The 12,871-nt window shown below is 41.4% G+C and overlaps 1 protein-coding gene across 1 annotated transcript; it reads left to right on the top strand.

Moving 5' to 3' along the window:
• The first annotated feature begins 2,122 nt into the window (after window positions 1-2,122).
• Window positions 2,123-12,421, top strand: pold1 (polymerase (DNA directed), delta 1, catalytic subunit). The gene is made up of 27 exons (XM_085270874.1): window positions 2,123-2,337; window positions 3,179-3,374; window positions 3,522-3,635; window positions 3,836-3,976; window positions 4,180-4,305; window positions 4,552-4,720; window positions 5,067-5,181; window positions 5,312-5,441; window positions 5,581-5,747; window positions 5,853-5,957; window positions 6,117-6,257; window positions 6,367-6,477; window positions 6,559-6,750; window positions 6,828-6,916; window positions 7,014-7,130; window positions 7,537-7,650; window positions 7,789-7,936; window positions 8,368-8,463; window positions 8,555-8,692; window positions 10,498-10,673; window positions 10,851-11,003; window positions 11,096-11,198; window positions 11,289-11,421; window positions 11,599-11,712; window positions 11,813-11,865; window positions 11,983-12,080; window positions 12,182-12,421. The coding sequence occupies exons 2-27, from the start codon at window positions 3,188-3,190 to the stop codon at window positions 12,267-12,269; spliced, it is 3,318 nt and encodes a 1,105-aa protein (XP_085127000.1). The 5' UTR covers window positions 2,123-2,337; window positions 3,179-3,187; the 3' UTR covers window positions 12,270-12,421.
• The last annotated feature ends 450 nt before the right edge of the window (window positions 12,422-12,871 follow it).

The raw sequence follows: 12,871 nt of genomic DNA on the forward strand, positions 1-12,871 counted from the left end.
AGGAACTGGGTGTTTTCCTCGGCGGGGACGTGCGATTGGCTGGGAAGTGGTTAAAGAGCTGCTGTTATTGGTGAACGAATGTTTTAGCCGTACACAAGAGGGGAGTCACGTACAGCAGGGAGCTTTTTCTAGTTTCCTGTGAGAAGGGGGAGAGCCAGAGCTATTTATAAGCTTCCCAGAGGGCTATAGTTTTAAAAAAATACAGTATGACTAGAGACATTCGTGGACTATACTACCTATGGAGCTACTTAGAGGTATCAGATTAAAGTAAAACCTTGACCTCTCCATCCCTACAGTGAAGAGATCCAGTGGCTCTGTTATGCTGCGGGCGGATATTTGCTGGCATGTTGTTGAGAGAGGGGTCAGGGCAAACGGACACAGAGTAGTTCTGAGTGATCACATTGAACTTACTAAAAAGCATTTATAGTCTGATAGGAGTGGTCTTTTCCTGGACAGCAGTGCTCCTCCACAGGGAGTCACTGAATGGTGTGATGAGAATGTGAATCATATGTTATGGCCTCCACTAGATCCCAGCCACCACCGAACCCCTGTGGGAGACACTGGACCAGTGTGACGGTGTTCTCCACCACGCCGAAAATGATCTCTGCTGCCACTCTATAAATGTTGCTGCACACAATGAAGGATCTCAGCTTTCTTTAGGAATGCTGTTTTCCTATGTGTACAGTAAGAAACCGTACTATATGTATAGAGTATATTACTCTAACTGCAAAAGATTATTGGAAAATATTAAATCACTGCTATAATTCTTCTTTTGTAACTTCATTTAAAATAGTACACAGTAGTAGTGTATTGTAAATGCGAATACAGTAATAATACTGTAAAAGATGCATTTAAATGCCAGTACTTTACTGTAAGATACAACAAATTCAAATTTTATTTGTCACGTACACAGTCATACACAGTACGATATGTAGTGAAATGCTTGGACAACTGCTCGTGACCTAAAGAAAACAAAAAAGGAAAAGGCTATGAATAAGATAGGAAATAAATATGAAAAATTAAAAAGGGTAAATTTAACTAGGAAGGAATAAAATATAAATTAAGGTTAAAAATGAAATAACTGTACAACACAAATTAGAATGAAGGGTAAATTTAACTGGGAAAGAATAAGATAAAATATATAAATTGAAAATAAGTTGAAAATAAAATAACTGTACAACAAAATACACAATATAGAACTATATAAGAATGTATGAAGAAATATAAATATATATATACACAATAACAGCAGCTGTACAAGTATTAACTGGACATGAAGAATGTAGTGACCAGTGTTGTGCAATCCATAACCTTTTCCCAGCACAAAATCATCAAACCACCAAAATGGAGAAAATATTTTGACTATAATGTTCATATTTTTTAGCAGAGCTCCGAGGACGCTGGAAGAACCAGTACTAAAAGTGTTCTGCTGGCACGTGGTAACCTTACCCTTTACGAAAGCCACTTTACGTTTTTCTTTCATCTGTAGATTAGTACACTTCCTCTTGTCAACTCCAAATTGTGCAAAACAGCTTATCTCCAAACTATATTCTATTGCTCAATAATACATCTGCAGCAGTCATAGTTTAGAAAGTATAGTCTTGATTTAGTCCAGTCCATCACGTATTCGCTGGATGAGACTGTTGAGTTCAGATACAAGTGCAGACACTTTATCAGCCATTTCCTCCTGCCATGAGGATTTAACAGTTTTTATTAAAAGTGAAGTCATTTAAAGTGACAACACATATTATATATTCAGTCTGTTCTTATGAGTATATAAGAAAAATAAAGTAATTTATATCCATATATAGGCATGCATTAACTATTTAATACGTGTATAAGCATGCATGAATAAACAATTAACTAATTTGCCAATTCTAACTCAATTATACTACTTAAATGAATGAAGCATGCCAAATATCTATTTATCTGTCTATCTAAAAAAAAAAAAAAAACAGGAAAGACGGTTAAAAAAAAGCAAATTTCCCTCCATTACTACTACGTACTATCCGACGTCATTTTGCCGGGAAAACACCGTCTTTTTCTTGCACTGGGTTTAGTCGAGTCGCGCTCAACTTCCTCTTTTATGCCGTTAGGTTTCCGCCCATTCTGTGACGTGGTTGGCCATTGCTTTATTTCTTAGCCTGGTATCTAGACGCAAAATTTCCGCGCGTTCGTCGGTGAAAGTTTGCAAATCAAAGAAGGGTGGCGGGAGCAGTTCTCAGTCCGGTTCTGTTGTGAGGAAGTGCCATTGTTAGGCGTTTAGAAGTTAGAAACGCAGCAGCCACTGATAAGTTTTCGTGGCAGATTTCACGGAAGGATTGCTTCTACAACTGGGTAAGATTAGCCCGAGGGCGCGAGACCTGTATGTGTTTATACCCGCGCGCTAGCTTACTGCCTTAGCTCTTACAAAGAAAAGAAACGTCCGTGTACCTTGTCATGAGGCTTTACTGCTCCATTATTGAGTGTCATATAATTTCATACCTTCCAGTCAAATGTTACATTTGAAAGTACGCCACTGACACGTGGATGAATTATCACAAATGTAGAGGTGAAGGGGACAGAGACCTGCACTGTTTGGATGTTAGGCTAACTGTGTAGTGTGCTGTGTGGAGCTACAAGGTGTGCGACAGCACTCACAGTAACATGGCAACAGGCTGTGCGGTGGGAAGGTTGTGGATGATTACTACTAGTCCCATGACTAATAAGCACCAGTTTGTTTTACTGTGTTTTTGACGGTCGGTGTCGAGACTGCATGTGTTCCCTTTTAAACTGTGTTCTGATATCGCTCCTTCTTATTGTAACTCTATACATTCTACCTTTCACTTGTAAATACCCTCCAGTGCAGCTATAATGAGTTATTACTGAAAGCATTGCACTAATTTTATCTGTCACTGGCCTACATTACATATTTACTCATTATATGAGTATACTGATACAGATCAGGAGTAATATAGACTGAGCAAAGAGTCATACTTACAGGATTTTCCTTGCATAAACAATTTTGGTTCATTTCTGTTTAGAAAATGGTTAGAAGAATATGTTAAGTTAACTAAAACTCATTTTCCTAACTACACTTTGACCGCATGAGCTTGCACATTTAAGTGCTTAAACATATTACAGACTTTTAACCTCCAAGTTTGTTCCATAGATTTTTACCAAGTTTTCTTTAAATCAGCTTGCAGGCATGGATCATAAACGACACAACGGCAGCCGTCTCATGGGTGGTCCATCCCAGGCCAAACGGGGTAAAACAATGGGTGAATGGGAGGACAGTCCTTCGCAGTTTGAAGAGGAGTTGTCCATGTTTGAAGATGCAGATATGGATGCAGAGGAAATGGAGGGGCAGGCGGGACACGATGTTATTCCAGTAGGTGAGTATTAAACTGCAAAGCGCACATTCACAGGTGATGTAAATGTTCTCATCACACAGGAGGAATTTAATGAGTTATTTAGTGACCTGTAGTAAAGTTACAGATCCCTCAAGCATGATAATTTAATTTCTTCTTCCATCCTGTCAGGTGACCTTTTCTCAGCAGACCTAAACCCTCGCTGGCGACGTCCTCCTGCCCCCTCACTGGACCCATCATCTGATACTCTGGTGTTCCAGCAGATTGATCTGGACTACTATTTGGGTAATTATCAAATATAATGTTTGTCAAAGCTGCTTTTGCTCTAAATTTGAGTCCCAGAAATATCGACCTGGCGAGCTTGTAGCATGATATGAAAACATCCGAGCTGACTTACAGTTATATCAACCTTTCAGAGCATATTCGTTGTTGCTTATGAATATTGTGGTGTGTAATTTGGCTTTCAATGGTTTTGTGTCATGCAGGGGAAACGGTAGCGGGCATGCCCGGTCAGTCGCAAGGAAAAGTGCCAATCATTCGGATGTTTGGTGTAACAGACAATGGCAACAGCGTGTGCTGCCATGTTCACGGCTTTGCCCCTTACTTCTACGTCCCTGCTCCAAATGGTGAGTGCTTGTCATCATGTTGACTTTGCATTTATGTGGTATACTATGTTTCCTCACTATAAATAGCTTTAAAGTAGCTGTTACAGTTGTAACCTCTTCTCTTTGTTCTGAGCTGTCTAATTTCTGCTTTTAGGGAGAAAATAATAAAAATGTAATTCATGCTCTAAATCTAATGTTGCCCTCTGGTTGCTTTAATTGAAAAGGGTTCATGTCTGCTCACCTGGTGGAATTTAAAAAGGAGCTGAACTCTGCTGTCCTGAAGGACATGCGCTCCAATAAGGACAATATCTCAGTCACAGTGTTGGCTGTGGACATCACCCGCAAAGAGAGTGAGTACAAGTTTATTATTAAGTGGAAAAAAAACAGAGTCTGTGAAGACAAGCACAAATGCAGATGTGTATTGTGATCAAGGTCTTGAACCTTGTTGGATAGCAACATTCAGTAATACATTAACTTTTATACTTTATTACTGTGTGTTACAATCTTATACGATTATAAAACAAAATGGTGTTCATTTGAGATGAAAACGTCACTTATCCCTCTTTTTGTTTTTGTTTTTTGTTTCTTTCTCACAGGCATGTATGGTTACCATGGGAAATGCATTATCGATTTCTTGCGGATAACCATGGCGATGCCTCGTCTCATCGCCCCCGCAAAGAGACTGCTGGAACAGGGCTTTAAGTTTGCCCATTTCCCTACCAGCAATTACCAATCCTACGAGGCCAACATAGACTTTGAAATCAGGTGTGTGTGCTTAAGAAAAAGGTACAAAATAATTTGGAAAACATGGTGGAGAGATGAAAATGACCGTTATCGTTTAAATACACAAAAGGAAGCTGTATCCTTTTTTGAAAATACCAAAAGAAACCGAAGGTTAAACTTATACTCACTGTAGCGTTTTGTTGATGCAAAAACACTGTTGAAATCCCAGCATTGTTAAAGTGTTCAAAGGAAGCCATTTATTGTAATTAACGAAGTTATGTGGATAAATGTTGTATGTAGAAAACTGCCAGTAAATTTAAAAAAACAACAACATTGTGTCTCTTTAGACTGTGTGTGTATATGTTCATGCATGTGTATGTGTTGTCAGGTTTATGGTGGACAGCAACGTGGTGGGTTGCTGTTGGATTGAGCTCCCAAAAGGGAAGTACAGAGTGCGCGAAGAGAAGAGCACGGGTAACACGAGTTCTCAGTCCCCAGGAAAGGTGGGTGTACAATCTCTCACGATGTTACCTTGGTCACTAGTTTAATTTCATGTTCGATCGTGCGGTTTTAATGTTTTTGTATAGGTAAATGGTGTTTGTGAACTTTGCCACTCTTGTTCTTTTCCTCCAGGCCTCCTTGTGTCAGTATGAGGTGGATGTGGGATGGAAGGATCTGATAAGTCACCCCGCAGAGGGAGAGTGGCAGAGGATTGCACCACTCAGAGTCCTCAGCTTTGACATAGAGTGCGCAGGAAGAAAAGGTGCTTTGTTTACACAAGAATTCTCTGGAGTTCTTACTCCGTGTTAGAATAACTGTTAAAACGTTATTTAAGCGCATGACCAAGGCTGGTCTAACTTGATGAAAATCAAATGACTCTGGTGTTGCCTCTTTACTTCCAGGAATCTTCCCTGAACCGGACAAAGATCCTGTGATTCAAATTGCATCTATGGTGCAGCGTCAGGGTGAAACGGAGCCCTTCATTCGCACAGTCTTCACCCTGCAGTCCTGCGCCAGCATCGTTGGCTCTCAGATACTGTGCTTTACACAAGAGACGAAGTTACTGCAGGTATACACGTGTACACTTAAAGCAGTGAAATGCATACATAGTTTGATATGGTTTCTTTGTTTCCTTTCAAGTCATATTTTTTTTGTTTTGTGTCTGTATGAGCAGAGCTGGGCTGAGTTTTTGAGGACTGTTGATCCGGACATTATTACTGGCTACAACATCCAAAACTTTGACTTTCCGTACTTGCTCAACAGGGCAGCTGCTTTAAAGGTTAGATGGAGCTTCATTTATTTTAGTCCACTGACAAAGCCTGAACTATTCTTGAAAGATGAAGCTTCAACATGTATATTGACGATTTAATGGAAAAACCTAATTGCTCACTCATTCCCGTGTTTATCCACTAGGTGATAAATGTTCTCTCATTTTCAGGTGAATTATTTTCCGTACTTGGGCCGAGTGCGAGGCATCAAATCAGTTTTGAAAGACTTGAATTTTCAGAGCAAGCAGATGGGCCGCAGAGAAAACAAGACCATTAACATGGAGGGCCGTGTTCAGTTCGACCTGCTGCAGGTCAGTACTTTCTCTTTCTGTGCAGGTCAACAAAGACATGCGGTACATTTTGTATTTGGGAATGTTGTTAGGGGAAGACTGAGCTTTGAGTTGGTGCCTTTTCTTTCAGGTTCTTCTCAGGGATTATAAGTTGCGCTCATACACATTGAACGCTGTGAGTTTCCACTTTTTGCAAGAGCAGAAGGAGGATGTGCAGCACTCAATCATCACTGATTTGCAGGTAAGATCAAGACAGCCTTGTTGGGAATTTAAAAAAACTATCTAATATTAATTAGTTTTTCCCTTTCTTCCTCTGTCACAGAATGGAAATGAACAGACGCGCCGTCGTTTGGCAGTCTACTGTCTGAAAGACGCCTATCTGCCCCTGCGCCTGCTGCTGAAGCTAATGTGTGTGATTAACTACATGGAGATGGCCAGAGTGACCGGTGTGCCTCTCACGTACCTGCTCTCACGAGGCCAGCAGATCAAAGTAGTCTCTCAGCTGCTGCGACAGGTAACAATGCCGAAGCGAACATGGCTCCTGCATTTGCATACCTGGGATTTGGAAACTGAGTGCGTGTTTATGTTTAGGCCACAAAACAGGATCTGGTAATGCCCGTTGTAAAGACAGAAGGAGGCGAGGACTACACTGGAGCTACTGTCATTGAGCCAGAGAAAGGGTAAATGCATCTATGTTTGTGTCAGTCCACTGTTGTCTTCACGTGTTACATCTGCAGCCTTGTCATGTAATTTTCTACCCTGCTCTCTTCCGTGTAGATATTACAGCCTTCCCATTACCACATTGGATTTCTCCTCCTTGTATCCGTCCATCATGATGGCTCACAATCTGTGCTACACCACTCTGCTGCAGAAAGGCTCAGTGGAGAAACTGGGGTAAGCAATTTTCTTTTTAGGTGATCCTGTGGTGTAATGGTTTATGCATTCTCCTAACAAGCAAAACTCAGGATTCAGAGATTCTGAGATTTGCATCCCTTTGGGGTTGTCTCAGGACAGAGAACCAGCGTTAAAAGTCAGCCAAATAAAGCATGCAGACAAACAAGCTTAATGTGTTTTGTCTACTTCCATTGAAAACTACAAAAATTATATTGAACAGTATTCAAAGGGTCATGTGAAACTAACAAAGCAATTGAATTTATAGGTAGGCTTCTTTAGCTAGTTTAAGGCCATTAACCAAGTTAAGATCAGAACAGTTGTGCACGATGTGAATTCACTTTATTCATGCACTGTTTATATTATATTTGAGTGAAAGCTGAGTCATTAACCGATTGTATGTGTTCAGCCTGGCTCCCGAGGACTTCATCAAGACTCCAACAGGCGATCTCTTTGTGAAGAGTTCTCTAAGAAAGGGACTTCTCCCAGAGATCCTGGAAAACCTGCTGTCTGCCCGAAAGAGGTTTGAATTGTTTAAAATCAATCACAGAAACTGTTTGGACTGGAATGACGATCTTCCAAAAGCTGTAGAAGAAGAGTTGAGTTGGAAATAGTTGATCTATGAGTTCACAACCTGTGTGATCCCACCGTCTGTCTGCAGGGCCAAAGCAGAGCTAAAAAAGGAAACAGACCCCTTCAAGAAGCAGGTGCTGGACGGCCGACAGCTGGCCCTCAAAATCAGCGCGAACTCTGTGTATGGCTTCACGGGGGCCCAAGTGGGCAAACTGCCCTGCCTAGAGATCTCACAGGTCAGCGCTTTAGATCGGATGACTTGTTTTGGACATCAAATGTTCACAATTCAGGATCTGCAACACTGCATTTGTCAGTCTAAACCAGGTTGCCTTCATTAAACTACTTTGCACAGTACTTTGTATTGTGCACAGATGTAAACAGAAAACATCAGAGATGTAGGGCAAAGATTAGTGTTGAAAAAGAAACCACAGAACAGGTGGAGAAAAATGTTACCCTACCCCCCTGAAAAAATACAAAAACAAAGACTTTCTGTAGGTGATAGCTGAACTACAGTGATCTCAGTTTCAGGCTGTTTTGTGAGAAGATCTTTTCCCTAAACATCAAAACTTCTGACCTGCAATGTGGCTGAAATGCTAAATGTTTTTCCAGCATCATTGGTAATTTAGTGATTTAAATGCATTGAAATATTGCATTTTGTCTCATCCAGAGTGTCACTGGTTTTGGAAGACAGATGATTGAGCAAACCAAGCAGCTGGTGGAGTCTAAGTACACACTTTCCAATGGCTACCAGGCTGACGCCAGGGTGAGCCCAGTTATGAACCAATCTCTTATTCCTTGATGATCTGATGTATCAAAAACACTTGACACGTTATATGTTTTGTTGTCCTGTTCAGGTAATTTATGGAGACACGGACTCTGTCATGGTAAAGCTCGGAGTTGCAACAGTAAAAGAGGCCATGGATATCGGGAGAGAGGCGGCCGAGTGGGTATCATCCCATTTCACACCACCCATCAAACTGGAGTTTGAGAAGGTACCGGTTCAGTCCAGAAATGTCTTCTCCGACTTCTCTACATGTGCACTGCTTAAAACACTTGGTCTCGATATTTTTGTCCTGTTAGGACAGATGAGCCATTGTGAAACAGTTTCAGCTGTTTTGGTGCAAATGAAAGTGACAACTAGTGCATGCCAAAGGCAACAACAAGATGGCCCCCAAAAAGAGAAGTGGTTTTTCCAGGTGGTGGTCACGGTCTCTCCTCTTTCCTCCTGACTGGTTTTACAGTCTGTTACACAAAGCACACATAGAAGATTCTGAGCCCAACAGCAGCACTGTCATCTGCTCCTGGAGGAACAGGCTTCATGACCATGGTATAAGGGTCTGACAGCTTTTACTGTGACCTTTGCATATAGCCCAGTGGCGTGCAGCTTGAGTGGTATTTGCCGGGGAATGACAGAACTGGCAGATCCAAAAACGGCTGAAGAAGCTAAAGTTGCTTCAGCAACACTTGTAGTATGAAGAACAACTTCATTCTTTGACCAGTGTGTTTTGGCCTGTAGACTCCATCAGGATCATCAAAAATACATGTAGGAAAACTGATCATATACAGTACATCCGGTACGCATGTCCACCAGTTCACTCAAATGCATGACTGTGGAAAACTTTCTTTTGATTGAGGGGGAAAAATGTAAATACCTATTTGCTACCAGTGGAGCAACAGCAAGGATGTGCTGGGTGCAAGGCCAACTGGGGAGCGACCAGTGTAAAAATGTGATGGAATCATGTTTGTCTGTCTTGAAGTTCTTAGTTTTGGTGTGAATGTAGTTTAATAAATAACAGCTGCAGATCTATTTATTTATCTTTTATATCTTGTAAATATTTGTCTCTGCATTTTACGCCCACTTTATTCGCTGCAAATACAATCTAGTCATGCCACGACATGCGCTTCATACCGTTCATGCTGCAAATGTTGCTGGCGCCTCAACATCGGTGCAGGTTAAATGAACAGACTTGCATCCCTTAAGCTGAAATAATTTTGCATTATGCTGTGATGATTAAGTGTTCCCCTTAATTTATTTAAGCAGCCTGTTATGAATCTGGTTAAACACTGTTATGAACGGCAGTGTGACTGTATGACAGAAACATGCAGCTGCAAGGCAGGGTTCTAGTTTTCAAACCTCAAATGTGATTCAAATGGATTAAGATGAGGTGATCTGAAGATCTTAATGTTCAAAAAGCACTGACCTATTACCTGAAAAACTGACTCTGCAAGATAATAAAGTCCCGAACAGTTTTGTAGCCTGTTGTTGTCACTGAAGCAGGAACTGCCCCCCCAACTCCAACAGGGGGCGCTCATATTATGGCTTTATTTCATGATGCAGGTCTGTGTTGTGAATATAATTGGCCACATAAAAATAAAAACAAACACTACAAAGTTCACTTTCACTTTGTGATTGAAAATTAGTTTTCCTTGAGAGTTTGGTTGATTTGGAATGACCTTCATTATTTTACCTTTGCTGTGGTGCATATCAGATAATTAGAAAGATAATTAGATGGATTTTTTCTTTTTCAATTGTAACCAAGCAGTACAAGCCAGCAAGTAATTTCCAGTATTTACCAGATTCGCGCTGTTCAGCACAGTCCAGGACTGTGTGTCATGTTTCAGTTCTGCTGCCCGATGTTTGGCCTTTTGCTTTCTGTATGTGTCACGGTCTTCCTCTATCCTGAGTCCTAGTGAAGGTCTAAAGGTGACCGGGGTTTGCAGTCAGGTCCTCTTAGCTTAGACCTGATGCTTTCAAAGAGCTGTTGTATTAATTATGTCTTTATTAATATTTCACCAGGTGTACTACCCATATCTGCTGATCAATAAGAAGCGCTACGCAGGCCTGTATTTCTCCTCCAGTGCAAGCACGCATGACAAAATGGACTGCAAAGGTATTGAGACCGTCCGCAGAGACAACTGCCCTCTGGTGGCTAACCTCATCAACACCTGTCTGCAGAAAATCCTCATAGACAGGTAAACGCATACTCTGGCTGCACTCAGTTTATTTTGTGGAGTCCAGAAATAAGTCATGATTTCTAAACTTTGGACTTAATTTGCTCAGCTCTGTCTTTGACAGTCTGGTTGATTATGAACCAGAGATGCTGACATGGCTTAAAAACAACAACCAGAGCTGTTGTGATGTTTCTTCAGGGATCCCCAGGGGGCCGTGGAACACGCCAAAGAGGTGATCTCAGACCTGCTCTGCAATCGCATCGACATCAGCCAGCTGGTCATCACCAAGGAGCTAACACGCACTGCCCAGGAGTATGCTGGCAAGCAGGCGCACGTGGAGCTAGCAGAGAGGTCCGATTGGTTGATAACTAGATACCAAGATGTCTTCCTTCAAATAAGATGTTAGAGAAAAAAACGTTTAAGCCTTTAAATCTGATTTACAGGATGAGGAAAAGAGATGCAGGTAGCGCCCCCAACCTGGGAGACAGAGTCCCATATGTCATCATCAAGGCTGCGAAGGGAGCAGCGGCATACATGAAGTCAGAGGTGTGTAGGGCGTGTTGATGTTTCATCTGTTTCTTTCTTAGTGGAAACATTCAGCTTTGATAATGATCCCCATACCACATTTCCATTCAGGACCCCATCTACGTGCTGGAGAACAACATTCCCATTGACACACAATACTACCTGGAGCAGCAGCTGTCCAAACCTCTGTTGAGAATATTTGAGCCCATCCTGGGAGAGAGCAAAGCAGAAAGCATCCTGCTCAGTAAGTCAGCACACCTGACCAAGTATTTTAACATGTATGGAAAATACAAGTTTAAAAAAGTTAACTGAAATAAAAATAAGAACTAGACTTTCCAAAAACCGTTATTGTGAACATAATCGTAAGAGGTGTGATGTGTTACTGTGAATCTTATCGTTGCTCTTTGGTGATGTGTTTCAGAGGGCGACCACACACGCTGTAAAACTGTGTTAACCTCAAAGGTTGGAGGCCTCATGGCGTTTGCTCAGAAGAGAAGCACCTGTATTGGCTGCAAAGCTGTGCTCAAGACAGATGGTGTGTGTGTGCAATTTCCACCTTCTTTACTTCAGCTGGTGTTTTGGAAAATGACAAAGCTGGAAGTTTTGCACATAACATGTAATGTGCATCTTTGCAGCGGCCGTGTGTGATTTCTGCAAGAAGAAAGAATCTGAGCTCTACCAAAAAGAGGTAAAGTGGCAGAGCAGAATAGCTCTGCTCTATCAGAGTGTCGGGAGATAAAAACAAAACCAATAAAATTTAGGTCTGTCTTAGTGCATTGCTAATTAGTCCACATTATCACCACAGATCTTTCACCTGAATGCGCTGGAGGAGCGTTTCTCTCGCTTGTGGACTCAGTGTCAGCGCTGTCAAGGCTCACTCCATGAAGATGTGCTGTGCACCAGGTGTGTATATGAATGACATGATCATTTTCATGATAACGGACAACGGTTGATTGGTTTGCAGCAGAATTACAATAACGCTGTACCCGCTGTCTCCTCTGCAGCCGGGATTGTCCGATCTTCTACATGAGGAAAAAGGTTCAGAAAGACCTGGACGACCAGAGCAAGCTGGTGTCTCGTTTCGGATGGTGAGGGAGACGCTAGCTCGCTGCGATCGCTCATGTGCCTAATTTCAGACGACCTTTCACTGTATTTTCTTTTGTTAAAAAAAAAAAGAAATGCATATATATGACTATTTTTTTTTTTTTTATGTTTTCTAATATGAATAAATGACAATAAGTAGAGTTTTGTAAAATAAAATCAAAAAAGAAATTGTGGTTTTTACTCACTGAACATTTAAAAGGGAATCTCATTAGAAGTGATGAATCAACACGTCAACAGCGTCACATCTCCAGTTTCTGAATGACCCTGTTCAGCTGTGTACGTACTTACACACCCGAGTCTTTGACATCAAAGTGCATAATTTCACAGAAATGAAAAGGGGAACTTGATTACCTTCAGCACTTTGTCTCAGTCAAACCTCAAACCACAGCCCTTCCTCCCCACTGATTTTGCACTTCAGAAGAAAAACCCGTAAATATAGTTGCAAGCGGCAACGGGAGAGCAAAGCAGGTCTGGGGAAACCGCTAGTACAACTTCATGTTCAAAAGCGCTGATAGGTAAAACAATTTTTTCCTTTTTTCTTTTCCTTTTTTGAGAGCTGACACAATGTTTGGTGAAAAATCAGTCTGATA

The sequence above is a fragment of the Mchenga conophoros genome, linkage group LG4 (assembly GCF_057382185.1).
Source record: "Mchenga conophoros isolate Kocher_MC1m ecotype Shallow Benthic linkage group LG4, M_conophoros_male_GT1.1, whole genome shotgun sequence".
Taxonomy (NCBI): domain Eukaryota; kingdom Metazoa; phylum Chordata; class Actinopteri; order Cichliformes; family Cichlidae; genus Mchenga; species Mchenga conophoros.

Excerpts from the sequence above, each read along its gene's own strand:
- pold1 (XM_085270874.1), top strand. The coding sequence starts at position 3,188 with ATGGATCATAAACGACACAACGGCAGCCGTCTCATGGGTGGTCCATCC. Across the intron at positions 5,958-6,116 it reads ACAGGGCAGCTGCTTTAAAG|GTGAATTATTTTCCGTACTT; the intron begins GTTAGATGGAGC and ends TCTCATTTTCAG. Across the intron at positions 11,199-11,288 it reads CGGCATACATGAAGTCAGAG|GACCCCATCTACGTGCTGGA; the intron begins GTGTGTAGGGCG and ends ATTTCCATTCAG.